Source organism: Miniopterus natalensis, chromosome 17, assembly GCF_054644295.1.
Source record: "Miniopterus natalensis isolate mMinNat1 chromosome 17, mMinNat1.hap1, whole genome shotgun sequence".
Taxonomy (NCBI): domain Eukaryota; kingdom Metazoa; phylum Chordata; class Mammalia; order Chiroptera; family Miniopteridae; genus Miniopterus; species Miniopterus natalensis.
The window spans coordinates 6,773,650-6,801,135 of record NC_142097.1 but is presented as its reverse complement, the minus strand read 5'-3'; the positions used below and the strand labels follow the sequence as shown (position 1 = coordinate 6,801,135).

At 45.2% G+C, this 27,486-nt stretch overlaps 1 protein-coding gene across 1 annotated transcript in view; it reads left to right on the top strand.

Moving 5' to 3' along the window:
* DNAH9 (dynein axonemal heavy chain 9) overlaps window positions 1-27,486 on the top strand; it is a 295,671-nt gene that overhangs the window by 225,256 nt on the left and 42,929 nt on the right. Inside the window, exons 54-60 of the mRNA XM_087825845.1 lie at window positions 1,169-1,291; window positions 2,477-2,681; window positions 4,633-4,797; window positions 11,294-11,434; window positions 15,692-15,862; window positions 17,595-17,717; window positions 25,403-25,596. Of these exons, the coding sequence (XP_087681971.1) occupies window positions 1,169-1,291; window positions 2,477-2,681; window positions 4,633-4,797; window positions 11,294-11,434; window positions 15,692-15,862; window positions 17,595-17,717; window positions 25,403-25,596 (1,122 nt within the window). The remainder of the gene's footprint in view (window positions 1-1,168; window positions 1,292-2,476; window positions 2,682-4,632; window positions 4,798-11,293; window positions 11,435-15,691; window positions 15,863-17,594; window positions 17,718-25,402; window positions 25,597-27,486) is intronic.

Here is a 27,486-nt window from a genome sequence, read left to right as displayed (position 1 = left end):
TTTTAACACTAAAACCCAATCATCTGAAATATATTTTAGGGTACTATGTAAGGTACAGATCTAATTTTTAGTTTTCAAATGGTGAGTCATTTTCCAATACCACTTATTAAATTCTCCATCCTTCCTTCAATTAATTAGAGGCAACATTTTACTCTATATTAAATTATCTTATTAAATGGAGTCTTTATTCCTGTCTACTTATATGATACTATACCAGCCTTTAATTATTTAGTTTTATGTTTAGTACCATTTAATGTGATATTTCTCATTTAAAAAATATACATATTATTATAGTAAAAAAAAAAAGGGAGGGGGTATGCAAAACAATCACAAAGAAAATTTTTAACTCCTGTAATTCATTATTCACAGAAAAAGCTTGCTAATTTTTGGTATGTGATATCATATTAGATTTTTTTCTACATGTCTGTTTGCTGAGGTTCTATAAAATGTTTTAGTATTAGCTTATGTGAGCCCCTCCTCTTCTTCATTAGCATTTTTTTATCACCCTCATTGCTTATTTTTTAGGTTAAGTTTACAATTTTGGTCTATAAAATTATTGTTATTTGTTGTTTGAATTGGAATTATATCAAACTCATAAATCTATTTACGAACAATAAAACTTTTGATATGCTTATTAAACTCTACAAGACATTAAAAAATTTTAAATAGCCTACATTTTAATAATTATAAATAAACTAAGTTGTATCAATACAATCTAATATCCAGTTACATAAAAATTGTTATAGAAGAATATTTAATGACATGGAGAAATGTTTACAATGCATTTTATGTAGAAAAAAAATAAAACAAATACGTTGTATAAATCAATAATAAATAAATATAAATGCAGATATAAATACTTATATAAATAAATAGTATAATATAAAGTAAATAGAAATAGTGATAATAAACTTGAAAATATACTACATCAAAGCATAGATAGTAAACACCAAGTTAAATGGTAGGTGGAAAGGTTACAGTTAATTTTCACATTTTTGTTTGGGCATTTTCCCCTATTTCTAAAACTACATAAGAGAAAAATATGCCACAGGAAGCACCCCAGTAGGTGCTCCTCCAAGCCTACCCCTGCGCTTCAGGGCCGCGGCTGTCTTGTTAAACGTCCTCTGACTCTGCACCTCGCCACGGGCTCGCCTGCCTCTCTCCCCAGCTGCCTTCAAACCATAGAGCACGCCCTGGAAGCCGGAGACGTGGTGCTGATTGAGAACCTGGAGGAGTCCCTCGATCCTGTGCTGGGACCGCTGCTTGGGAGGGAAGTCACCAACAAGGGACGGTGAGGCCCCTGTGCTGCCCACCCGCCCGCCCTTCGTGGAGCGCTGGCTCCCGCCCGCCCGGGGAGCTGCGACAGGTCTGCCCTCAGGACACGCTCCCCCGCTCACCTCAAGTGTCTCCCCGCAGCACGCACACTCCTTTCCCGCGGGGAGGAATGACCTAGCTGCCCTCAGAGCCCAGAGAGGGTTTCCCCAGAGAAACTTTGCTCCCATCGGCCAGTGTCCTCCTTGACTTCCCTCTGAGTGGCCGCGCCGCACCGCTCTGGAGGAGCTTCAGAAGGAAAGTGGCCGAAAGGCGGGCTGCCGTTTAAGCTTGAGCATCGTCTCCGAGCCAGGCCTCTGAGCTCTGAGAACCCAGCTCTTCGTCAGTTTGATGAGCCCCTGGTGCTTTGGGCGCTGGGCACTGATCGGTGTGCCAGGAGGAGGAAAGAGAGGGCGGCAACGCACGGGAGAGGGAGGGTGGCGATCGGAAGGGTGCCGACTCACAAGCCTCTCCCGGGGCCCAGGCTGTCGGTCGTCTGTACCTGTGCTTAAGATGCGCTCATTTACTTCATTAACTGTTTCCACCCATAGAAGTCATTCTCCATCACCCGTGAAAAAAAGTAAGTCCTGCCCGGCCGGTGTGGCTCAGTGGTTGAGCATTGACCCATGAACCAAGAGGTCGCTGGTGTGATTCCTGCTCAGGGCACATGCTCTGATCCTCAGGTTTCAGGCTCGATCCCCAGTAGGGGGCGTACAGCAGGCAGCAATCGATGTTTCTCTCTCATCGATGTTTCTATCTCTCCCTCTCCCTTCCTCTCTCTCTAAAATCAATACCCCCCCCCTTTTTTTTAAGTAAACCCTATTGGCAGCCTATAAGGTACCTTCATGCAAACTAAAAAGGTGCCCCTTCCTGCAAACACTTTACTGCCATCTGCTGGAAATGTTCCATAATGTGTAAATGGCTCTCCCTACAGTTGTGCATGCAAAATCAAACGTGGTGGCCACAGGAAAAAGCCTATCACCTTCCACCCCTGTTCCCCACATTGGGGTGAACAAGGATCCCAGGGCTCACACTAGACATGTTTAGGAGGAATCCACCTGAATATGGCAGTATTATTTACTATGATCTTCAAAAAAAATCTAGAATTCTCTCACTGAATCTCACAGGAATGCACCCCACCTTCACATGAGCCTTTATGTTCCAGGTTCATTAAAATCGGAGACAAAGAGTGTGAATACAATCCCAAGTTCCGGCTCATACTTCACACCAAGCTGGCCAATCCTCACTACCAGCCCGAGCTGCAGGCTCAGGCCACCCTGATCAACTTCACTGTGACCAGGGATGGCCTGGAGGACCAGCTGCTGGCCGCTGTGGTCAGCATGGAGAGGCCAGACCTGGAGCAGCTGAAGGTGCGTCCAGTATCCAGCCAGAATGGGAGGGAGAAAATACGCTGTCACTTGATCTTGCAGTGCTCCCCACTCTGGGAGAAGTATGGGGGCTACTTTTTCTGGAGCTGAGCAGCCGGGGCTCTGCTAGACTGAGGAGTGCCAACACCATCTAGCCACCTGGAACACCAAGTTGGGAAACAGAGGATAGAGTGAGCTGAAGAACAGAGTCAGAGACCGACACTCTAATCACCAAGGGCAGGGCCTGGCAGAGGGCTCTGAACTTGCTTGGGCCAGCATGTGAGGGTCTCCTGTCACAACACTCCTGTCAAGTGTTGATATGCTTATGTCACAACTAAGCAGGGTTCAGTTTTGCAAGAGCATTGAAAATAGGTTTGTCCACCTTAGGATAGTGCCTCAGCTCAGGCTGCTATAATAAAGCACAGACATTTATTTTCTCACCATTCTGGAAGCTGTAAGGCCAAGATAGGGGGCCAGCATGTTTGGTTTCTGATGAGACCTTCCCCCCTGGCTTGTAGATGTCCACCAAGCCACTGTGTACTCACAGACGTCTCCCATGTGTGTGCAGAGAAAAAGAGCAACCTCTCTGGTGTCTGTTTATAAGGACACTACTCCCATCAGACAAGGGCCCCACCCTGTTGACCTCATTTAATCTTATTCAACCCCTAAAAGGCCCATTTCCAATGCAGTCACAAGGGGATGAGGGCTTCAGCGTATGATTTGGGGACACAGTTCAGTCCACAGCAAATAATATCCCTATTTTACTCTCTAGACCTGATTAGATTATAAAACACAAGTCCAAAATTACAGTTTCTGTGAGATTGATGTGGGGCTCCCTGGGCCTCTGCCTCCTGCAAGCACCCTTTACTGAACAGATACATATGGAGCCCCAACTCTGTAACGGGCAAGATCCCAGGTGCTGAGGATTCATCAGGTTAAATGGAAAACCATGTCCCTGCCTTCTTAGGCTTACAGTCTAGTGGAGGGACCCAGAAGATCAGAATAGAAACAAAAAATATGTATCATTTCAGGTGGTGATAAGAATTTTGAAGAATATAAAGCAGGGTGATAGTAGAGAGCCCAGGACTAATTTAAACTGGGACGTCAGGAAAAGGTTCTGTGAGGGTGGCATCTGAGCTAACTCCTCAACAATTTTAAAGCCTCGAGCACGGTGCATTCCCAGCAAAGAACAGCAAATCCCGGTGTAAAGCAGGATTGAGGGATGTGTTTTTAAGAAACAGGAAAGGAGCCGGGTGGCGGGGGCTTGAGCCTCCAACAGGAAGACTGTTCTTTCGTGGACCCAAAGGCAGTTACCCCAGGCCATACAAGGGCAGAGAAACTGCAGCTGCCTGAGTTATGCCCCCACCCCGAGAAAGAGAGTGTCCAGTGCTTTAGGGTAGGACTCTAACAATCAGAGAGAAGACAAGGCTAGACCCTCTCGGACACCAGACCCCACTCCAGCCGTGAGGGGAGCTCCCGCACTGGTCTTGTCTAAAGTGTAAGACAGCTTTTGTTGATTTTTTTTTCCCCAAATAAAACTTATCCATAGGAGAGCTGTTCATCTGGCAACAGTAAAGTGGTGGTAGAGAGGACCCTCTGGCAAACTAAAACTTGACCCTACCCAATAACTATCCACAAAACTAGGTCCCATTTTGCGAACAGACTGTGTCAGCATGTGGGAAGCACTGCGCAGCACTCCTAGAGGCGGGGACTGGGAATAGCCCGCTGAGGTCACTAAAGTGTAGAGGGTAAATTAGCCCAGGAAATGGTGCAGTGGGGATTCAGCTCTTGCTCATCTCTTCTGCACATGGTGTCACCCATTCTGCTATCTCGCCTTCAGTTTGCAGTCTCTAAGAGAAGGGACTCTGGCCCCATAAACATCTATTCACACCCATCCCAAGAGTTGGATGCTCTGGGCTTCTAAACGTGACTCTCCCTTACTTGATGTTTGCAGTCGGATCTCACGAAGCAGCAGAATGGGTTCAAAATCACCCTCAAAACCCTGGAAGACAACCTGCTCTCTCACCTCTCCTCGGCATCCGGGGACTTCCTGGGAGAAACGGCCTTGGTGGAGAACCTTGAGATCACCAAGCAGACCGCGGCAGGAGTTGAGGAAAAGGTAAAACGACTCTGGCAGCTTAAGCTGGGAGACAGAGGCCCTCCTCCTAGACTCTGTGTCCAACTTTTAGGGAAAAAAAGAAAAAAGAAAAGAAATGAAAGTAACAGATGGCTTTTCCATCTTCCCAAGTTTCTTCTAGAAAATCAAACTAAGCAGGATTCCCGAAATGACTACCTCCCATTCTGCATTATGGTGTTCCCACATTCTGGGAAATGCTTTTGACAACTCAACTCCACAAATGTGTGATGAGCACTTAAGTCTGTGCGGGCATTGTATTCTGTGCAGGGAGTGGTAGCTCCTCAGTGAGCTGCTAGACTTGCCCTGAAGGTAAGGAAGGGATCACTCTGCTCTAGGAGTTGCCTGGTTCTGGCATGATTGCACCCTGAGAAACCCCAGCCTGCAAAAATCTCACATGTCTGATTTTAATGAGAGAGTTTCAATGACTTTCCAGGAAACTCAGCTCTCAAATACAGAACCATCCTGCAAACAATTTAGTATATAGCTCTCTTTCTTCATTTCACATTTGGAAAGCTTTCATTTTCCCTTGTGGGTGACTAAAAGACTTTACTTCCTAGGGCCAAACTCCCTCGCCCTGTCCCAGCAGGCTGCTGAGCCTACACAGGTCTTTTCTCATTTTCAGCTCTGCCTTTGGATCAGAAGAGTGTTTAAGATACTGGTCTGAGTAGGTTAAGTGTGTCTGTAACCATGTCCAGGAACAATACACTTTTGAGGGAGTACACTTATTATCAGATTATTAGGATTTCTCCAAATATAAAGACTCCTTTCCAGCTAGGAACAACATAGGAAAAATTAAGAGTAATGTCCCGACCGATGTGTCTCTGTTGGTTGGGCGTCACCCCGTGTGCCAAAAGGTTGCTGGTTCTAGTCTTGACAGGGCACATGCTGGGGCTGTGGGCTCGATGTTTGGTAGGGGGCGTGCAAGAGGCAGCCAATCAATGTTTCACTCTCACATCTATGTTTCTCTCTCTCTCATTCTCCCTTCCTCTCTCTCTAAAAATCAATTTGAAAAACAATTTCTTTAAAAAATGAAGAGTACTGATGGGCATTTTCTTTAAAAAATGAAGAGTACAGATAAACCAGCTCATACCCACTCAGGGATAACAGACAACTGAGGTTGGACTGAAGGGAGGAAGGTTCCGCCTCTCGTTGTCTCTGGGACTCGGGTGTGAGCACCAAGTTTTACCGCTGGCTCTCTATGGCCTCAGGTCTGTATCTCGGAGCATGCAGAAGTTATAAAATAATTAGAGCAGAAGATCCACTCCTAGGACAGAAGAGATGGGAGGGCCCATCCCAGCTCACTATGGGGAGAAGGTCAGAGGTGGGCTTGACCAGGTTGGCCTCTTCTTCCAGCCACCTCCTTCCTTTTTCTTTACCTGTCTCGTTAAAAATCAACAAGCATTTACTGAGTGCTGCTATGCACCAAGTGTTTTCTAGAAACTTTTCCTCTTGTCATGTAATTTCTTATTGTCTTCTCTGTCTTTCTCATTCATTCTTGGAGGCTCTTCTATTCAAAATTCCATGAAAAAAATTGGGGGTACAACAATGAACTTGTCAGCACCCCAGGCTTCCAGGGCCTGGCCCTCTGAAGGGGAAAGACAAGTGAACAGCAATGACACAGCTGTGACGAGGGCTGTGGCAGAGTAAGCACGGGAAGCCGGGCACGCACAGGAAAAGCACTCAACCAGGGGCCAGCGATGTTTCTCTATAGTGTAACCGGATCGTGAAGAGATTGCAGAGGGGGTGGAAGCAGTCACTGGAGATGAGGCATGAAAGGTAGGTAAGTTTCCATTACAAAGGAATTATTGTAGCCAACTGTAGTCAATGCACCAGGGTCTATATTGGTTTCTGGTGATCTCTTTTGATTTCTATCCTGGGAGATCACAGGAACCTAGAGTGCCGGTAACACAGTAAGACTGGGAGTAGAGCACTGAGGAGCACTTTGTAGACCTTGCTAAGAAGTTTGGCTTGGATGGGAGTTGGGGATCATGAAAGAGTCAGTTTTCGTTTTCCTTTGTAGACAAGAGAGTAACATACTCAGAACTGTGCCATAGAAAGATCATTCTGCTTCAGTCTGAAGGAGAGCTTGGGAATGCAATGCGGAGGCAGAGAAAGTAGTAGAGGGTACAGTGATTCAGATTAGAGGTGATGGTATCCTGAATTCAGGTGGGCAGTTGTGGTGCAAAGAAGTGGGCAGATTCCGGCCGGGCATGGCTCAGCGGTTGAGCATCCACCTAGGATCCAGGAGATCACGGTTCGATTCCTGGTCAGGGCACATGCCCAGGTTTTGGGCTCCATCCCCAGTGGGGGGCGTGCAGGAGGCAGCCGATCAATGACTCTCTCATCATGGATGTTTCTGTCTCTCCCTTTCCCTTCCTCTCTCTGAAATCAATAAAAACATATATTAACAAAAAGAGCTATGTGCAGATTCAAAGAGGTAGACTTGAAAAACTTGCTAATTGATTGGATATGATTAAACATGTGTGGACAAAAGTGAGTTTACAGTTGTTCATATGGAAAATAATACAATAATTAATAAATAATACAAGAATAAACTTCTGCATACCCTCAACTGTAAACCTACTTTTGCCCATCCCTGTATATAGGTAAAGGTGTAGTTAAGGAAATGGCTCAGGTTCCAGAAATAAGCATCTAGAGAGGCACCGGTGCCTAAAACTGAAAGAAGAGATTAGAAGTGGGTTTGGGAATGAGAAGCAATGAGGACTTCAGTTTGTGTTGTGCTGAGTTTGAAATGCCTTGGAGCCATTCGTGTGGGAACGTCCGTGGGTTTTTGGATATATAATCTTGGGCTGGTGACAGTGCTGAGGATCATCAAGTAGTTGATCACTGAAACTTTAGAAGTGGATGAAGTCACCTAAAGAGACAGGCCTGCTACTCCCGGAGCCCAGCTGGCAGCAAGTCAAAGGCTCATTAATCTCCCCTTCGGTCTTGCCTTCTCCTTACAGCCAATTAGCAACTAGACAGGACACTGCTGTCTGCAAGATTCACTCGGGTGGGCTTAAATTGTGTTTTCTTTGCTCACACATGCGCACTAGCAAGAAAGACTGCCCTTTGGCGTCCTCCCTCATTTAAATGCTAAAAAAACACCCCTGAGTGGAGATTTAACATGCTAATAAGACATGTGACACATGAAGAAGCATGTAGTTCCACTGCTCAGGTGCCAAAGAGTCCCGCCTCTACATACTTAGACATCACACTTAGATGTCGTCTTTCTAGCCCCAACTTCTTTAAAACTGTTCCCTGGCTTTTGTTCAGGGAGCAACATTTCTTTTTTTCCCCTTAAAATGCTGTTTCCCTCAGCGCATGAGTTTTTTATAAACCTCTTGCCTGAGTGCTGCTCTTGTGGTAAACTCTCTTGATTTCTATCTCAGGAGTTCCCACAAACCCAGGATGGATCCACGGTAAGATTTTTGCCTGCCATGCTGGAGACCTGAGCTTGGCTCCTGGCCAATGCACCTGGGTCCATATCGGTTTCTGGTGATCTCTTTTGATTTCTATCCTGGGAGATCACAGGAACCTAGGGTGCCGGTAACACAGTAAGACTGGGAGTATGGCACTGAGGAGCACTAATGCATTTTAAGAGAAAAAATGATGTAAAGAAAAGAACAGAGCAGAGGTGGAAGGAAAAGTAGGTAGGTAAGGTACTATGAAAAAAGCATTGCGAGAGGAAGGGATGTCATATGGCTGAGATGTGTCCACGGAATTTGCTAAAAGGAATTATCAGTGACGTTGGAGAGAATGGTTTCAGTGAAGTTGTAGAAGCAGACGCCTGCATTAGAATGAGAGTAATTGGGAGATGAGAAAGGAGACGTGAGTATAGACAACTCTTTAAAGTAGCCAAACTATGAAATAGTAAAGAGAGAAAGGATTGTAACTTAAAGAGTACATGGATCCTTCTAGGCTTTTCCCCCTGAGATAGGAGAGACTGAGCATGCTAAGATCTTAGCTGGGCGTGGGAGGGTGCATTGATTGTAAAGGGAAAGGAGCAGTTGCCAAGAAGAGTTGAATTTATGGGAAAGACAGGGATTAATTAATATAGTGAGGTACATAAGAAAGTCTGGAGAAATATAATTTGGGTCACCGATGAAGAGCTTACTTTTGCCCATCCCTGTATTTAGATTAAGGTGCAGCTAAGGAAATGCTCAGTATATGTAGTATATGTAAATATACTAAAGACAGAAAAAATATTTACACATTTTTATTTCAGTACAGTTGGTATATAATCTTATATTATTTACATTAGTTTAATGTGTATAATATAGTGATTCAACATTTTTATACTTTATAATATGATGACCTCACTAATTCTAGTAATCATCTGTCACTGTGCAAGAGCTTATCTTTAGAAAGATGGAGAGCTAGTTCCAATGTGATAAGGGACAGGGGGCAAACACGAATCTAGAAATGGTCCATGGGTCCATATGGGCAACTGGGGTAGGAGAACAGAAAATTAGGGGGATAGAAGAGAAGGCAGAAATTAAGGAAATCCCTTAATTTCAAGTTCGTCTGCTGAGAGAGGGAATGATGGTGAGGTAGGGGCTTGTGGAGAAGAGTGAAGGTTTATAATAGTTGTTGCAAGAAATGAAAATGGAAGTTGACTGCAGACACACAGATTAATGGACAGCATTGAGGACCCAGGTGAGCTTAAAGAGTGTGAACCTGTGATAACACCAGTATGAGCAATTATATGGGTTCTGTTCACTTCCACTCCCTTCTGAGAATCTTTGTCATTTAACTACTGAATGTAACCAATTTACATTTATTAACATTATAGATATAGTTAAATTTTTCTACCATCTTAATCTGTGATTTCTATTAACCATTACTTTTGTTTATTTTTTACTCCTTTCTTGGTTTTTATTTACCCCCTTCTTTTACCCTTTGCTGATTTTTAAAGTTATCCATTCTATTTTATTTAATTGGTTAAGCTTGTTTCATTTATATATAAAAATATTTTTTCTTTTATATGTGGATTAACAGTAGATGTATTAATTTAACAGAGTCTAAAATTAAGTATTATTTAACCTCTCCCAAAACAATGTAAGGATTTTAGGGCCCTTCATTCCTCATCCTCTCTCTCCCATATTCTGTTACTGTTTTTACATTTCAGTTCAACCAGCTACTTCCAAACCGGTTGTGATTTTCTTATAAAAGTCTTTGTTATTTAGATTAGACATATACTTAAGAAATTCTTACATTTCATGTGTTCCTTTTGGTTCAATTTTCTTCTAGTTGAAGCTAATAATTATTTCTTCGAGGGCCTGTGGTGAGTACGCTTTCTCTGACCTTGACCACTTCTTCAGAGAAAAAGCTCTGGTCTCTCACCACTTTTGGAAAAGCCTGAACTCGTATAGCTTCAAATGCTGCCTCTCCCTAGTTCTCTCTATTCTCTACTTTTGTGAGATGTGCTTTAAATCTTCCTCTTCTATCTGCCAAGCCTGCTGAGTCTCATTTTCTCTTTTACATATTTTCCGTCTTTGGTTTTCTCTGCGCTGCTATTGTAACAATTCCCTCACATCTGTCTTCTAGTTTGCTTACTTTCTTTTCAACTTCGGTCCATTATGTAACCTGTGTATTGAGTTTTTCTTCATTTAAGTAACTGTATTTTTATTTTTACGAGTTTTAATTAGCCCTTTCTCAGATCATGCTTGTTCTTTTTTTTATAATGTCCTGATTTTATACTGTATTTTACCTCTATGCTCTTAAGCATAATTAGTTACTGATAAGTTTTAGATTGTTCAATCACCTTCAGCTCTTGGAAGGCTAGTCCTGGAGTTTTGTGTGGGGTGGGTCTTCTAACTGTCCCCTTTGATAACACTCCCTCCTGAAGTTTTAATTGTTTATTGCAGGATTATCCTCAGTAGGGATCATTGTGGTTTTTTCCAGTGAGATTCTCACGAATTATCAGTAGTTTCACTCTGTTCTGGAGCATAAGGCGGGTCATATCGAGCTTTGTATTTCGTGGTATGTGTTTACAGAATCCCTCTTTCTAATGCTTAGGTCTCTTATTTTTCCCTCGGATAAGCAATTTGCTAAAAGTAGAATATTCCATTGAAATAGATTTTCTTTGTGAATTAGTATACTACCTGTTTCATAAAAATTGAGGAACTAGAAAATTACATTATGCTTCTTTTACTGGATTTCCACTACCTGGACTTTTGGGTTATTTTTCAGTATGTATTTTTGTGTTTCTGTGAAATCTTTCTTGTTAGAAATGGAGCATGAGGCTTGCACAGCCCACATGGCCCAGCTGGTAGGGCTGACACTCACACCCTGTGAAAGAAGTGTATCGTCTTTCTCACTCAGTCTCTGTTAAGGAAAACCACAGCAGCTTTCCAACCCTCCAGCCACTATCCCCATTGCAACCCATCCCCGCACACGCATGTACTTATATAAGCTGATTCTCAGGAAGCCCTGCATGGCTTGAACAATGGACCACTATTTCTTTTTCTAACAGGTCCAGGAGGCCAAGGTGACCGAAGTGAAAATCAACGAGGCCCGGGAGCACTATCGACCGGCGGCCGCCCGTGCCTCTCTGCTCTACTTCATCATGAATGACCTCAGCAAGATCCACCCCATGTACCAGTTTTCTCTCAAGGTGACTCGCACGTGGAATTTTTCACATAATCATAATAAAGCAGTAGAATTAGCCAGTGCAACTCTCCGTGAGAGCTTACCCTGTGCTTTTATTAGCTATGGAAGATCTTAAGATCAAATCGGAGAGCAGCCACAGTGCCTTCAAACCTGTATTACATTCCTCATCTCCTTAGCTGGTCTTTCACAACTCGTTGCTTATTCGGCTGGAACAGAAAGTGACAGACACCATGCCAAGGTCAGCCTCACTCAATAAGCACATAAGATGTGGCAGGCACTATGCTCGCAGAATGTGTGGAAGAGGGTACCGAGAGATATTACTAGTAATCCTTGCCCCCAAAGAGCTCAAAACTTAATAGGGACATTCAAATGTGTGTGTCATTCAGATCCATTAAAACCAAAGCAAGCAATAATAATAGACCAACTTCAACTTACTTTTCTTATTACCTTTATATCCCAAAGCTACTCCTTTATGGTTGTTGAGATATTTCTAAAACCAAAGATGTTAGCAAATTATAAGTGCTGACTAAACTTACCTTACTCATAAAAATAAAGACACGTAAATGTTAAATGCATCCCTAAAAATATATATTTCTCCCCTAGGACATTCACCAAAAAAACAACTGGAGAGGCATTAGTGGGTAGTGGAGCATTGCTTATTTGGTTTGACGCCACAAATAGAGGACACACACACACGCCACAGAGACACACGGGGGGGGCATATACACACAGACACACACTCAGAGTGCACACGTCTGTGAAGCCCAACTGCCCTGTGGAGACCAAGGTGTTGGGATAAAGGCGCGCAGCTGAGAAACCAGCCGGCCTCTAGCACCTGGGCCCATCTAGTTGAAAATGGCATGTCACCATGTCCCAATCCCTTTCCCTCAACCCAGAGTCTCTGCAGATGAACCGAACTCTATTTACAGTATTTTATGTTTTTAAAAGAAATTCAGTACTTGGCCTTATGTTCAGGTGAAAACGTCATATGAAGGAATTATAAGATATTTAAAAACTGTGTAAAAGTTAGCATGATAAGCCAGTAACGACAGGATCACCTCCCCAGTTCCAAGAGTAGCTGGAATTGATCTCAGTAACTCTTCCTGAAAGAAAGAAATCAAATGGAGCCCATGAAAAGATGTGTTCAAAGCACATTGCAAGTTGTTTTTCAGCACCAGCACCCTGGTGCGGGCTTGTTTTGTCACGGAAGCTTTATTTATAAAGGGTGGGATTTGCAGTCCCCGTACTGTGGTTGAGAATTGCCAGAAACTGTTCATTGACTAGCTTGATCATGGAAGCAGGTTACGTGCTACTGACAAGGAGCAGAAGTAAGTGTCTTCAAAAATACTGGAACAGCAGTGACTTAGAAGCCTTCCACGATTTGAAGACAAAGTAGCTGCTGGAGTTTCCATGGGCTTGGCTTTTGTCTGATGCTGGATTTACAGTTCCTATTCCTGGCAGAGAAAAGACAGGCCTCCTCTAAGTATGAAGACCACAGAGAGGCCAATGTGGCAACAGCCTCACATCCCACTTTTCCCAAAGTGTTTTGAGAAGGGATATATTCATGTGTGTGGTTGCTATAGATGTGCCAAGATTCTTCAAAAGCCAGATTTCGTGTGAACTTGGAGATCATAATATGGTTAAGGTGGATTTTTTTCACGCTCTTTTTTTAAAATTTATCTTTATTGTTGAAAGTATTACAGATGTCCCCTTTTTTGCCCCATTAACCTCTCCACCCCACACCTGCCCCGCCCAGGCCTTCACTGCACTATTGTCTGTGTCCATGGGTTATGCATATATGCATGTAAGTTCTTTGGTTAATCTCTTCCCATCCCCCTTCCCTCTGATTTGATGATAAAGTATTTTTTCTTCAAAACTCATCCAAAGGCTAGGAGAGGGCTAATAGGACTCGCTTACAGGGTGCCAGGGAGTCCCAAGTGAGAAGGTACCTCACTGGGGTTTCCCGCAGATGATGGAAGGCCCCGGCTCCCTCTCTTGTGTACAGTGGGGCTGGGCCGGGAGCACAGCTAGAGGAATAATATTTCTCAGAGATGGGAAAGGGAAGAGTCAGACAGGGAGAGCACTGGAGGCCCAGGGGCCTGTTGACCCATTTTCCTTGGTCCTTAGAGGCTTTTCAAATACTTTCAGTGGTTACAAAGATTTTAAAAGAAGGATGTTTCATACAAATCCTAATTTCTGGCTCCTCTTGAAAGTCTGGAAGATTTGGCAGTACGGAGCTCACATTCCACGTAATATAAATTCGCTGGAGCTGAGGGATGGCTGCTCCTTAGACAGGCATGGTCCTCCTTCCCCGCATGTCGCCACAGTCCCTGCCCCCGCCCTATTTCATCTTACACATCTGGCACCTGGAGGCGTTACCCTTAGTCTAGGGCAGCCCTCATACTTGGCCTAAGCTCTTTAGGGCATTAGCAGGACTCATTCATTTAACAAATTTTTTTCAGTGCCTATGATAACAGCTGGGCTGGATTCTGGGAAAGAGAATAATGTTGGTAGGGCTGGCCCCCACCTCAGCGTGCTCACAATCCAGCACAAATGAAACGATAAAAAATATCTAAGGCCATAATGGAGCAACAAGGGTATTAGAGCCCAAATAAGACCTTGAGGGCAGGAGAGACCTCTGGAGGAAGCCACAGAGGTCAAGATGCAGCCCAGCAGCAGAGCTGTTCAAACCCCAGAAACAAGAGGAAGTCAATGGTGCTTTCTAGGATAGAAATGGAAAGAGCCAAAAGTAGTCTAGTGCAAAGACAGTGCTATGTGTACCTGGGTTTTCAAAATCTCTTTAGATCTTCTTCTGGATGGTGAATCGCATTGTTGAAACTTAGTGACTAGAGATTCTTTACTGATCACTGTCATGTTGAGTTTTAGGGAAAAGCCATAGTAACCACTGGGAAAAACAATGCCCTTGGTCTCTATGGACTGAGGAGCTCCCCAAATTGCTCCATGTGCTGCTGGGGTAAATTTCTAGCTTCCAACAAGCTCTTGCTCCAGCCTGAAGCCAACCAAGTAAGGGGAACAGCACAATGGAGTGGGGTGACAGTGGTCGGAAGACTTTGCTCGGATCATCAAAACTGAATGAAGACAACCTGCTGGGCCTCGCTAACAAGAAACACCATGGAACTATGGACTAGAGAGAGGAATTCACATTTCCCCCAACTTTGCAAATTAGGAAATATGAGGCACAAATCTTATGTTTTCCACTGAGTTTCAACTGCCTAGTGCTAGAAAGCCCTACGAGTTTTTTCTTCTTAAAGCAACAAAATGAAAATATAGAAAAGAACTCTGCATACCAAAAATGGAAAAGACCCAATTCTATTTTGATTTTTTAAATGATTCTGTCTATTTACAGAACATTTGAAAAGCAGCATTCCTAAATGTATTTTTGTTAAAAGTCTATAGCTAAGTTTAAAACAATGGGAAATTGATTCATGATTTTTATTTTATATTATGCCTGAAGCGTGTAGTTCAGAAGATGTCACCGGAGCAGCCCATGCCCTCCCCGCCCACCTACCCCCTCCCCCCCCATTGCAGTAAGGTGCCCATGAGAAACAGGATGTGAAGGAGGGCTCTTCGAAGGACCGCGGAGTTGACAGAAAGAAAAAGAATACGAGATTCTGGTCATTACAAAGGAAAAATAACTAATCAGAAACATTCTCAGCACCAATTATGCACAAGGGTCTCTTGTACATAACATTGGTTCTATTGTCAAGAATTTTATAATCTAGAGGAGAGAATAACCCAGCTGGTTATTGTTGACTGTGTTAACTTTTTTAGTTGGGTAGTTATACAACAAAACTTGTTAATTATCTTGGCCACTGGACATTTATTTTTCACTGATCAAAACGTAGGCTCACCTTGGCCAGTTTTGCTCAGTGGTTAGAGCATCAGCCCACAGACTAAAGGGTCCAGGGTTCGAGTCCAGCCAAGGGCATGTAGGCCAAGGGCATGAACCTCAGTTGCAGGCTCTTTCCCTGTCCCCAGGTTGGGGCACATGTGGGAGGCAACCAACCGATGTGTCTCTCTCACATCGATATTTCTCCCCCTCTCTCCCTCTCCCTTTCACTCTCTCTGCAAAAGCAATGGGAGAAATATCCTCAGGTGAGGATTTGCCACTGTCCTTGGCAGGATAGGCTGGGAAAATACTTTTGTGACTCGGAAATTATAATAGCCTTCACAGGTAAGGCTACTAGCTGTAGACAGGCGGCTGTGTGAATAGCATGTAACCATGCCCACCCCGCCCCAGGCCTTCAGCATCGCCTTCCAGAGGGCCGTGGAGAAGGCCGCTCCGGCGGACAGCCCGCAGCAGCGCCTGGGCAACCTGATGGACAGCATCACCTTCTCCGTGTACCAGCACACCACCCGCGGGCTCTTCGAGTGTGACAAGCTCACCTACCTTGCCCAGCTCGCCTTTCAGGTAAAAGTGAATTGAAGACATGTTGAGAAAACAAGTCGTTTTCTAGTGCCCAGTCAGCAAGTGTAAAAAAAAAACCCAAAACTGTCTTCTTTCACCATCATTTCCCATGGCACGAGAAGGCTGTGAGCTCTAAGCAGAGGGGTCCGACTAGGAGGTCCCGTTAGGGACATGCACGCTGCCCCACCATTGCCCCACTCCTGGCAGAGCTGCTTAACCAGTCGCTGTACTTTTCCTGGCCGCTCCTGGATGATCTATGATCCTCCTCAGCACAGCCCTCCAGCAGCCTCTACCAGTCGATCCAAACCAGCCCTGAAGATGAGACAGGGCCCATCCCAATAACTAGATACTTTCTGCGATGCACTAAGAACTTGCTGAGAGTACCTCTCGTTAGTTACTTACTTTTAGGGTTGCAAGTTTAGTGTCCCAGCTTCCCCCTGGAATATGAAATTGCAAACATCTTCCTACGGTTACAGCAGGCTTGACCTTGAAAATGTCCTCTAGAACCATGTTTCTCCAGGGTTTGGGAGCACTAGGGACTTACTTCAATGTTAATAAGAACCCTTTGTCTTTATTCCTCCTTAATGTCAAAAACCATGAAAATTTAGTTCCTTGTACTTACCACTTTAGCACTGGGAATTTTTTTCATATATAAATTAGAAGTACGGATCAGATTATCTTGAGGCCTCTTGCAGCTCTACAAGTCAGATATTCTAGGATCACTTCTGCGCTGACTGCGTGTTTCAAAGACAGAACTCGGGGATTGTTAGCGTGGCTCATCTCCCACCCTCTGTGCTCCCCACTTCAGCAGCGATGACAGCTTGGCCGTCACAAAAACAGCTCCAGCCGCAGCACAGCCTACCTTCCCTCCTGCCCCTTACTCCCCCGGACCCTAAGGAGCTCCCCGCTAGCTCTTCTCTCCTCTCCGCCTAAGATCCCAACCTCACTTTACAAGGGCTGCACCTCATCTGCTATTGCAAGCCTGTCTCCTTAGAGACTTTTTCTCAAATTGACCAAATTATGTTTTTCTTAGTGAGCATTTCCATCTGTAACTTCTCAGCAGAGAACCATTGGAAGAGGGGAGGGTTTCCCAGGCGCCCCTCAGCACGACTCCTGAGCTCGGCAGGGGAATGCCTCACCCTGCCGGGCGCACACCTCGCTGCTTCCTCCCCTCCGGGCCTCTTCCCATGGCCTCCCCCCTGGAAAGCCTTCCCTCCCTGTCTAAACATTGTTATCGCTCAGCTTCTCCAAAACCCAATTCAAAACCACTTACGGAAAGTTTAGTCCAGTTCGTCCCTGCAACCTGCTCGCTGCCACTCCCCTTCTCTGGAAGCCCTTTAACTCTTAACTCATATACGTGCTTCTGTTTTGCATATATTCACATGTTACTTTGACACTCTCCTCAAATCACACTTGTCGCCTTCTCAATCGATGGCAGGAATGTATTCCAAGGCATTTATGACTGGCACATAAAATGCTTGCTTTCCAAGACTATGTAGTTACTCACAGTGTGCATTTAAGTCATGCTGATAGTTAGGGCGAGAACAGATGCACGCAGAAGTGATTTGCAGAGATATACACTTTCTTAAACTCCACCTTCTTTTACCAATCACAACCGATAGGCAAGTTCTAGTGCTAGAAGTAGTAATAATCACACTGAGCGACGACCCTGAGGCTCTCCAGGACCCTGTGACCACCACAGCTAAAGAAACGCGGTGTCACCTTGCACCTGCAGATCCTCCTGCTGAACCAGGAGGTCGGGGTGGCAGAGCTGGACTTCCTGCTCCGCTTTCCAGTGCAGACGGGCGTCACCAGTCCAGTGGAGTTCCTCTCCCAGCAGGCCTGGGGTGGCATCAAGGTCAGTACCAGCCCCTTGGAAAAGTCACGTTCACATCTCCTGGAGTTTCTCTCTGGCCCTGGTCCCCAGGAATTCATCAGGGCTCTCTTTTGGGGTTCCCCATGGAGCTTTTTGAACATGAGTGCATCCCTTTACCTGCACCCCCACAGCAGAGCTCACCCTTCCTGGCTGCTGAGGAGGCTTTGCAGAGAGCAAGCTGGTGCCTGCTGCTGTGGGCTCTGCCTCCAGGAGGTGAGGGAACAGTAAGATCCTGGGAGCTTCTCCATCTTAGCTGTGCTCCTTTCACCCGCCAGTGCCTAAAACTGGATGTGGGCTCCTCTGTGGGGCCCTCGGGCTGGTGTGGGGATGGTGTGATAGCACCTCCATGAAGTGGACAGATGCCAGGCCCTGTTCAGGCATCTTCACCCTAACCCCAACCCCAACCCCTAGCCCAACCCCAAACCCAACCTCAACCCCAACCCCAACCCTAACCCCAGCTCCAACCCCAACCCTAATCCTAACCCCAACCCTAACTCCAACCCCAACCCCAGCCCCAGCCCCAACCCCAACTCTAACCCTAACTCCAGCCCCAACCCAACCCCAACCCTAAACCTAACCCCAGCCCCTACCCAACCCCAACTCTAACCCTAACCCCAGCCCCAACTCTAACCCTAACTCCAGTCCCAACCCAACCCCAACCCCAACCCTAACCTCAACCCCAACCCTAACCCTAACCCTAACCCCAACCCTAACCCCTCAACCCCAACCCCAACCCTAACCCCAACCCCAACCCTAACCCTAACCCCAACCTTAACCCTTACTCGGCCTCAAGCAGGGGATGCATTCCAGCCTGGGATTATCAGTGGTCAAAAATAGTTCACAATAGGAAATGCATTACCTTAGTTTATTCTCATGCCCACCTGGGCAGTAGGTATTATTTGTTCCCATTTAATGTGTGAGGAGAATGAGGTCCCGCATCTTGTAAGTAGTAAATCCAGGACTCAAATTCCGGTCTGTCTGATGGCAGAGCCTGGTTTCTCTCCATGTTACTCAGTTCGGTCCAGTTGGGATTCCATGAGCCCTGAAAAACCACAAACGATAAGCTCCTTTCCCATGGGGACCCCGCCTGCGCTCAGGGGGCCTGACATGATGCCCAGCAGCAGAGGTCGGCTGAGAGAACGCCCTCTCCCCACGAGGGCAGCGGCCCAGTGCCTCCGGCATGAGTACCCACGGTGGGCACTGGTGCTGTGGGAGGACTGGCACCTGCACTAGATGACCCGTTTATGATCTTCCACGTTTGTAGCATTTTATACGTTTCATGCCACAAAAAAGTATGAGTCTGAAGTAACATGATGGCTCTCTTCCTCATTATATATTTTACTAAATTTTTGAGGTAATGTGGATTTCACTTGCAGTTATAACAAATAGCAGAGATGTTCCTTGTACCCCATTTCCCCCGACAGGAGCTTCTCGCATTCCCGTAGTACATCACACCCAGGACGTTGGCATCGATGCAGCCCACTAATGTTGATTCACCAGCTTGTCATGCACTCATTTTGTTGGGTGTGTGTGTGTGTGTGTGCGCGCGCGCGCTTAGTTTTATCACACATGAAGATTCATGCAATCACCACCACAGTCGAGACAGATAAAATGTCATCACTACAGGGATCCTTCATGTCACCCTTTTACAGTCACAGCAACCTCCTCCCTCCCCCAGGTCCTAATGCCTGGCAACCGCTAATTTGTTCTCCATTTGTATAATTTCACCATCTCAAGAATGTTATATAAATGGAAATATACGGTAAGTAATCTTTCCAATGGGCTTGTTCACTCAGCATCGTTCCCTTGAGACCCATCCAAGTTTGATTTACTTTATAAGTAAACCCCATACTTAGTCACTTACATGCGTGCCATCCCCTTCAAAGGATCCATCTTAGGAAAGTCAGGCTAATTCCACCACACTGCCGCTGCCCAAAATATTTCTCTAACTTCCTTTTCAGAGTCTGTAGCTATCTTTTAAATTATTTTTTAGGGCTGTATCTAAATTAGTGGCCATAAAACTTTTTCTGTATAGGGCCACATAGTAAATATTTAGACTTTGAGGGTCAGACTCTGTTACAGGTACTCAACTCTGCCAAAGTCACACAATATATAAGCAAGTGGAAATGCTGTTTCTTTTTTTTTTTTTCAATCCTCGCCTGAGGATGTGTTTTATTGATTTTAGAGAGAGAGGAAGGGAGAGAGAGAGTAACGTTAACGTGACAGAAACATTGATTGGTTGCCTCCCATATGCGCCCGTTGGGGGATCGAACCCACAACCTAGATATGTGGTCTGACCGGGAATCAAATCCACCTCCACAACCTTTCGTTGTACAGGACAATACTCCAACCAGCTTAGCCACCCGGCAGGGCAGGGAAATACCTGAGTTTCAATAAAACTTTATTTACAAACACAGGTGGTGAGCCAGATTGGCCCTGCAAGCTGCAATTTGCTGATCCCTGATCTAAATAATAAAGAAGTGATTTGACTTTTATCTATTAATTTTATTTGTCATTCTGGACCCAATCTGGCAAATGAGAAGGGGACTAATATATTGGGAAAGAAACAGGGGAAACTCCATTCACAACAGCAATAAAATCATAAAGTTACGAAATGCCTAAGAGCAATTACAATATAATAAAGTTCATGGAAAACCATCAGCTTTCCTAGGCTACGTAAGATATGAATGAATAGATACTCTAGAGTAGCACCATTCAAAAGAAACAGAATGCATGTCACATGTGTAATTTGAATTTTTCTAGCAGCCATATAGTAAAAATGTAATAAGAAGTTGCCCTGGCTGGTGCGGCTCAGTTGGTTAGAGAGTCATCCCATGCACCAAAAGGTCACGGGTTCAATCCCCGGTTGGGGCATATACAGGAGACAGCTGATTGATGTTTCTCTCTCTCTCCCTTCCTCTCTCTCTAGAATCAATGAAAAACATATCTTCAGGTGAGGATTAAAAAAAAGTAAAATAAAAAAATGTAATAAGAAATCAATGGAATTAACTTTAATAATATATTTTTTAACACAATAAGCCAAAATATTATCATTTTAATATGAAATTGTTATAAATATTATTAAATCACTATTTTATATTTGTGTACTGAGCCAGAATTCTGGTTTGTATTTTTTGCACTTATAGTACCTCTCAATTAAATGCTAAATCTTCATCAGAAATACTTGATTTGAATTTATATTTCACAAAATTTTAGAGTTAAAACAGTTGTTCATATACCCAAGTTGTTCCAATCATACTTAAAATTTTTCCAATTACTAAAGCAAGTTCCAATTTCTAAACGTAAATTTTAAAATAATTAACATTAAAGGCAATAAAATTTTCATTCAGTCACATGAGCCACATGTTATTTGCACTCACTGTGGCCAGTGGCTACTTTGTTGGACAGCACTGCCCCAGAGCTTGAGAACAGTGACAGTCTGATGCCCTTACGGAAAATAAATTCTGGAAAGCAGTTCTGAATGAGTGTGTTTGCAGACCTGGAGCAGCGATGGGGATGAACTAGTTAACACAGGCTCTGGGTTCAAGTTCAAGTTTGAGTGTGTGTGGCCTCTGGCATGTTTCTTATTCCTCTGAGACTTTCTTTTCTCATCTTCAAAATGGTCATTATAATACCTACCTCATAGGATGATGTAGACATATAAACACTCAGTAAATAGAAGCCGGCTATGGTTATGGTTATTGGTTATGGTTATGGTTATGGTTATGGCTATCATATTTGTGTCCTAGAGATGCCATAACAAAGAACCACAAGCTAGTTGGCTTAAAACAGCAGAAACGTGTTACCTCACAGTTCTGGAGGCTAGAAGTCTAAAACCAAGATTTTGGCAAACCGTGATCCCTCCAGCAGGCCTCAAAGGGAGGATCCTTCCTTGCCTCTTGCAGTTTCTGGCAGCCCAGGCGCTCCTTGGTTTGTGGCAACATCACTTCCATCTCTGCCTCCATCTCTGCGGGCTTTACATGGCCACTCTCCCTCTGCGTGTCTTTGTGTCTCTTCTAGGAATATCAGTCGTATTAGATGATGGCCCATCCTACTGACCTCATCCTAACTTGATTACACCTGCAAAAGCCCTATTTTAAAATAGTCACATTGACAAATCTGGGAGGTTAGTCTTTTCAACCTATCTTTTTGAGGGACAGGATTCACCCATCACAGTTACGACTGCTAATTACCCATCTCTAAGGTGTGCACTTGCTGTGGTTGGTGCGGGTTGTGCCTTATAGCGTTTTTCCACGGAAGGAAAATCTCTGAGGAACTGCTAGTTGCCCAACTGGGCCAAATCCACTTGCCTTTCTCTCTATTACCCACAAAGCCCTCTGCAGCCGGAGTCGCAAAGAATAAATCATTCAGAAGCCCTCCACAGCCCTAAAGCTACTGTGCAATTTAGCTCTGTTCCTCTTTCCACGAAATGGACTGCCTGGTTTGCTTTCCTTCGCCCGGCTTTGCTGTTTTGTTTTGTTTTGTTTTGTTTTGTTTTGTTTTGTTTTGTTTTGTTTTGTTTTGTTTTGTTTTGTTTTGTTTTGTTTTGTTTTGTTTTGTGGGCTGAGCTCATCTGGCTGCTCAGAGGCTTTTGCAGATGAGTGAGGCTTTATCTCTCTCCCTCTGAGTTTCGTTGGTGGAGCAGCTGAGTCCAGCCCCAAAACTCAAGCACAGTGCAGGATGTGAGCAGGTGAAAATACAATGCAGCGGGCAGCGCACATCACCAAAGCCTTTGATAAATGCTCTTTTTAAGTGTCCAGTTGGAGTTCAGCCTAAAGAAACAAACTCAGTATAATTGAATAGGACATGATAAAACAAAATTCTGTAAACATTCTGTCTGACTAGGAAGATGAATTGCCTTGTTTCCCCAGCAGCACTAATAGGCAGGGAATGAATGAAGTCTTTGTGATAAAATATTGCTTCTATTAATATCCTTTGTTAGGAATTTTTTAAGTTTAATCAAATGCTGAACTTTAAGGTACTGGGAATGTGCTGCCCTTCATTAGAGAATCTCATCTGTGAATCAGGCTTTGTTAGCCTTCGAAAGGTCCCTCACTACCACTCCGGATGCCAATTTAGCACAGTTGTATTTTGCTACACAGCCCAATGTAATTAGGTTAATTAGTCATTTCCATTTAACTTATTAGAAATGCCTTTCCCTCATTTGGAAGATGAAATGTTGCAATTGTGTTCAATCCAGAGCTTCAAGAAAGTGTGTTTCGGGCCCAGTGGTGGCAGCTGGAGGCGCGGATGGCAGAGTAATTTGCTCAGCACTGTGATGACGCCAGAGGGGGTAATGGGACTGCAGGAGGGTTCCTGATGACGCAAGCTGGGACGAGGGACTGAGGTGGCTGCCTGAGTGATGAGCGAGTTCCCGGCACACAGAGAAATAATTATAGCTGCTACTCTCTTCTCAGCCTGCCAGGAGCCTTCCTGCTGGCTGCCCAGATGTCGAACTTGATGAATTGGGCACTGCCTAAGTTCCAGGCAGCCTGCGAGGCCTGAGGCCTGCAAAGATGATTAAGAAAGTTCTTGCCCACAGGGAGCTCACAGTTGTGCAGGAGTAGCAGGCATGTAAACCTACAACCACAATTCAATAACTACAAGCCCCCAAAATCTGTAGAGTTTTCACAGCACTTGTATCTACATTAGAGTCTGAGCTACACGAACAATTACCTGGCCTCATTTTCCAAATGAGAAAATCTACGCCCGCAAAGGTCGTAAGAGGCTCCTAAGAGGTGTGTCTGGGACCAGCACTCTCGTTTCCAGGCCCCTCCTCCACCATCCTACACACTTGTCCGCATGAGCAAAGGTGTTCCCTGCTCTGAGTGGTCAGGGTGAAGCTGAGAAGCCACAGAGCCCATGTGAAAGGACACATATGGCAGGACAGGCGTTCATCCTCACGAGAGGAGAGCCTAGGCGAGCCCGGGTCAGTGTCTGTGTCCTCCAGCTTTACTCTCCCCTTGTCACCTATGAGACTTCTACTGCAGTCACGCTCCTTTCTCCCATGCCCCACACTCTTCCCTCGCCTGGTTTTGGCTCTTGTTAACCTTTCCCCATTAAATGCCATTCCCTTCTCTCTACCTCTATTTCCACCCAACAGAATTTTACATCCTCACTGAGGCCCCCTTATTTCCTCTTTCTCTTGACTGTAAGCTCCTGTGGAAGGCATGTGTCTTCTTTTGTTCACCTGTATGTTCCCGAGTATCTGACATGTAGTAGAAATTCAATGAAAATCAAATGAGGGGGTGAGTGAATTCAAATGACAAGAATGTGTGGGTTCCTTAAAACCCATAGCATTGTGGGAGGTGCTTTGGACAAAGTCTACTTTCTAATCTCATTGGAGGGACCAAACGTGCAGGCAGAGTTGAGGGATGGTGGAAAGGCTGCAGGTACCTCAGTGTCTAAGTGAGTGATGGTTATGTGGGCACTCTGAGGAAACAGGATGAACCCCTCACCCCCAAATTTGGTTCCAATAACAACAGATGATGCCAAAGACATACCTAAGGAGGTATGGAAATGTTTATTACGCATATAATAAGACTTTCTAGGGAGAGCAGGGAGTTCGGAGGCAGTCTGTAAATGACTTGAGAGAGCCAGGAAAGGAGACCACTTTGGGGTTCTTATGGAAGGTATGGGGTGGGGCCAGGGTGAGAGTTCCTGGGCCTGGACAAGGGCTGGCATGGTACAACTTCCCTCCAGCACCGAAGAGCGAGTGCCCAGGCTTGTTATCAGCTTGGCCAGGTGTGGAGCAGAAGAGAAAGGGAGAGGGATTAGGCTTAAGGACCATCAGCAGTCAAATATCTAAAAACTGAGTCAATCTCTTTATTGAAGGTGTCAATGTCAACTCTGTCTCCACAAAAGAAGGGTGGGAGGACTGTATGTTCTAGGTTAGAGAGGATGTATGTGAGGGAGGTTGCTGGCTTTGAACTGGACTTGAACAATTTGTAGAACCTTAACAAATAATCAGCCATGACCAGCACAAGAGAGGAGTAGGATTTGGTGGCGAGAAAAACAGGACCTGACGTGATGAAAGGAGTGTGACCAAGGAATTGAGCTGGAATGAGCCTGGCACATTTCCAGGGTTCAGGGCAGATGTGCTCAAGCCAAGTAGGAGGGCAGTGGGCTCCCTGGTTGACTGGATGGATTGGAGGCAAGCACTAAAGGAAGAGATTTGTTTAACAAGTTGTGCATTTGGACACAGTCCTTATGGAAGTAGGCAGTTCATGGAAGCCTTAGAGTCGGTATTGATACAAAGTCAGTGATTCCAGAGTCATTTTTAGAGAGGCATTGACCGAAGCTGCTGGCAGAGTGAATATGGGAATGAAAGGGGGGAGTCAGACACTTAAAGTGTCCAGGCTCCTTGACCAGAAAAATGGCTTCCCTTTTGTACTCTGCAGCTGCTTAGTGTCTGCTGCTGGTAGTATTCCAGACGCTTCCTCTGCTAAACCTTGCATATTATTCAGGCAGTTTGCTAGAGGTGAGCTGGTCAAAATCCTTCCTCTTCCTTGAGTTCGCTTGGAAGGAGACGCAAGGCTCCAGAAAAAGAGTATAAATGAGACAGAATCATGTCTATAATACCATCTTGCTCCTTAACTCCCCAACACAGTGCAAATTGCAGCTTTGAGAAACTGCAGCTCAGAGCCCGATTCTCTGACATTTCCTAGGCTCTCTCAGCCATGGAAGAATTCTGTAATCTGGATCGGGACATCGAGGGATCTGCCAAGAGCTGGAAGAAGTTCGTGGAATCGGAATGTCCTGAGAAGGAGAAGTTCCCGCAGGAGTGGAAGAACAGGACAGCCCTGCAGCGCCTCTGCATGATGAGAGCCGTTCGGCCCGACCGGATGACCTACGCCATGCGGTAGGGAAGGGGGCGGCTGGGGGCCCAGGGCAGGCGTGGGGCCACCTCGGTGTGGCCAGACTAGCAGGGCCAAGCGCAAAAGCCGTGTGTGTACAGTGACGGGAGCCTTTGTACCAGCATCCTAAATCCCATGAGGCCTGCGTTTGCCACGTCTTTTCCTAATATCTGGGGGGACAGTTTGGAAAGGGTACTCATCAATACCAGTTTGAGAAGGACGCTGGTCACATCTAAGGCGGCAGGAGATGATGGGACCCAGAGCACAGGTGGAAGGGTCATCCTTAGCAGGAAGGACATCTCTTTCATCACAGAGAGAGGGAAATGGGTGCGGCTCTTGTTAAGCTGGTAGAAGGATGGTAGAAAACTGAGAAGGATTTTATCTGATGACTCCTGTTTTCTCTGAGAAGCAGGAAGCACGATCCCCAGTTGAGTTGATGTGAAAGGGGAGGTAGCAGGGTTGGAGGTTGGAGGAGAGTGCAGAAGGCTTGAAGTAGGATCTGTGAAAACATGAGAGGTTGACCAGGGAAACTCAGTGAATTCCAAGTAGCATTGAGGGCCCACCTAGCTAAGACCCTGCATCTGCAGCGGCACCAGCCCTCGCCGTTAGATGATCTTGCATGCGGTGTAGCTCAGAGGTCTGTTGACCCGGAGCGCCCGCCTTTCCCTGTTGGTGTGTTGGAGTAAGAGCAGGTAAAGGAAGGGCGGTTTTGGCAAGAGAGTGGTTAGAAGTTACAGGCCGGGCAATCTATAGCGACAGGACGCAGGTTGGCACTTGCCTAGGCCAAAGGGTGGAAATAGCAATTATTTCAACAGGCAGGAAAACCTTATTGGCAGGATGAAAATGTTCTAAAACTGGTTTATGGTGAAGGTTGTACAACTTAGTGAATATACTAAAAAGTATTCAATAATACTGTTTTAATGAGTAAATTTTATGGTATGTCAATTAAATCCAAGAAAGTTGTTTTAAAAGAAACAAGTTATAGGCCATGGACTCGACCCTGGATAGGAAAAAAGTGATGAGGATAAGGAGATGACTTAAAAGAAAGAAAACACTAGGGAGGCCAAGATACTGCATTTGTCGTGGCACAAACACAGGCAGAGAATAAGTGAAGGAAGGGTAAGCTGCCAAAAGGACTGCAAGGGTAGAAAGGGCTGGTCAGAGTGGGATGTTTTCATATATGGTTTCAGACATAGGAAAAGTTCCCCAGCAATAACTAGGATCAGGGTGTGCCTGGGGAGTCGGGTGGCTGAGGGGGGAGAAATAAGGTTGTTAGGAACCTGGAGGATTGTACACATGGATGTCAATGTCATTCAGGTTGGTGGAAAGTCCCTGAGCCAAGTGTCCAAGTGTTCAGTGAATGGGTACAGTGGCCAAAGGAGCAATAAATGACACTGATATTCAGGTATGGTGGTGACACATCAGGGGAAATGAGCTGCAGTGGAGCCACAGAGTAGAGAAGTAATGTTTATAAATAATAGTCATCCATGAGCAGGACCATCGTCCCACCTCCCAATCCTGAGGCACATCAGGTGCAGGAGGATGAGCTGAAGGGCTACAGGAAAAGTAGTGTCCCTGGGGGAGAGTTAAGGCCAGAGCTGGACCAGATGGTCAGGAAGTGGTTGCAGCTTCCAGGTTTCCTTTAGTATAAAATGGGACACTGTGGAAAGGAACATTGATAAGTGGAGTAAGATGGAAAGAAACACGAGTAGTGATAGAACATGAGAGACTAGAAGACTGGAGAGCCTTAAGTGACAGGTGGAGGATCACAGGGGTTTGAAGTTTGGAGGATTTCGCGGCCTGCAAGCTCTCGGAAGGCATTGGCTCTGGCTGTCTTCTGAGGGATGGTGGTGATGGGACAGGGCACCCAGGGCTCTCGAAGGAGTCAGTGGGGG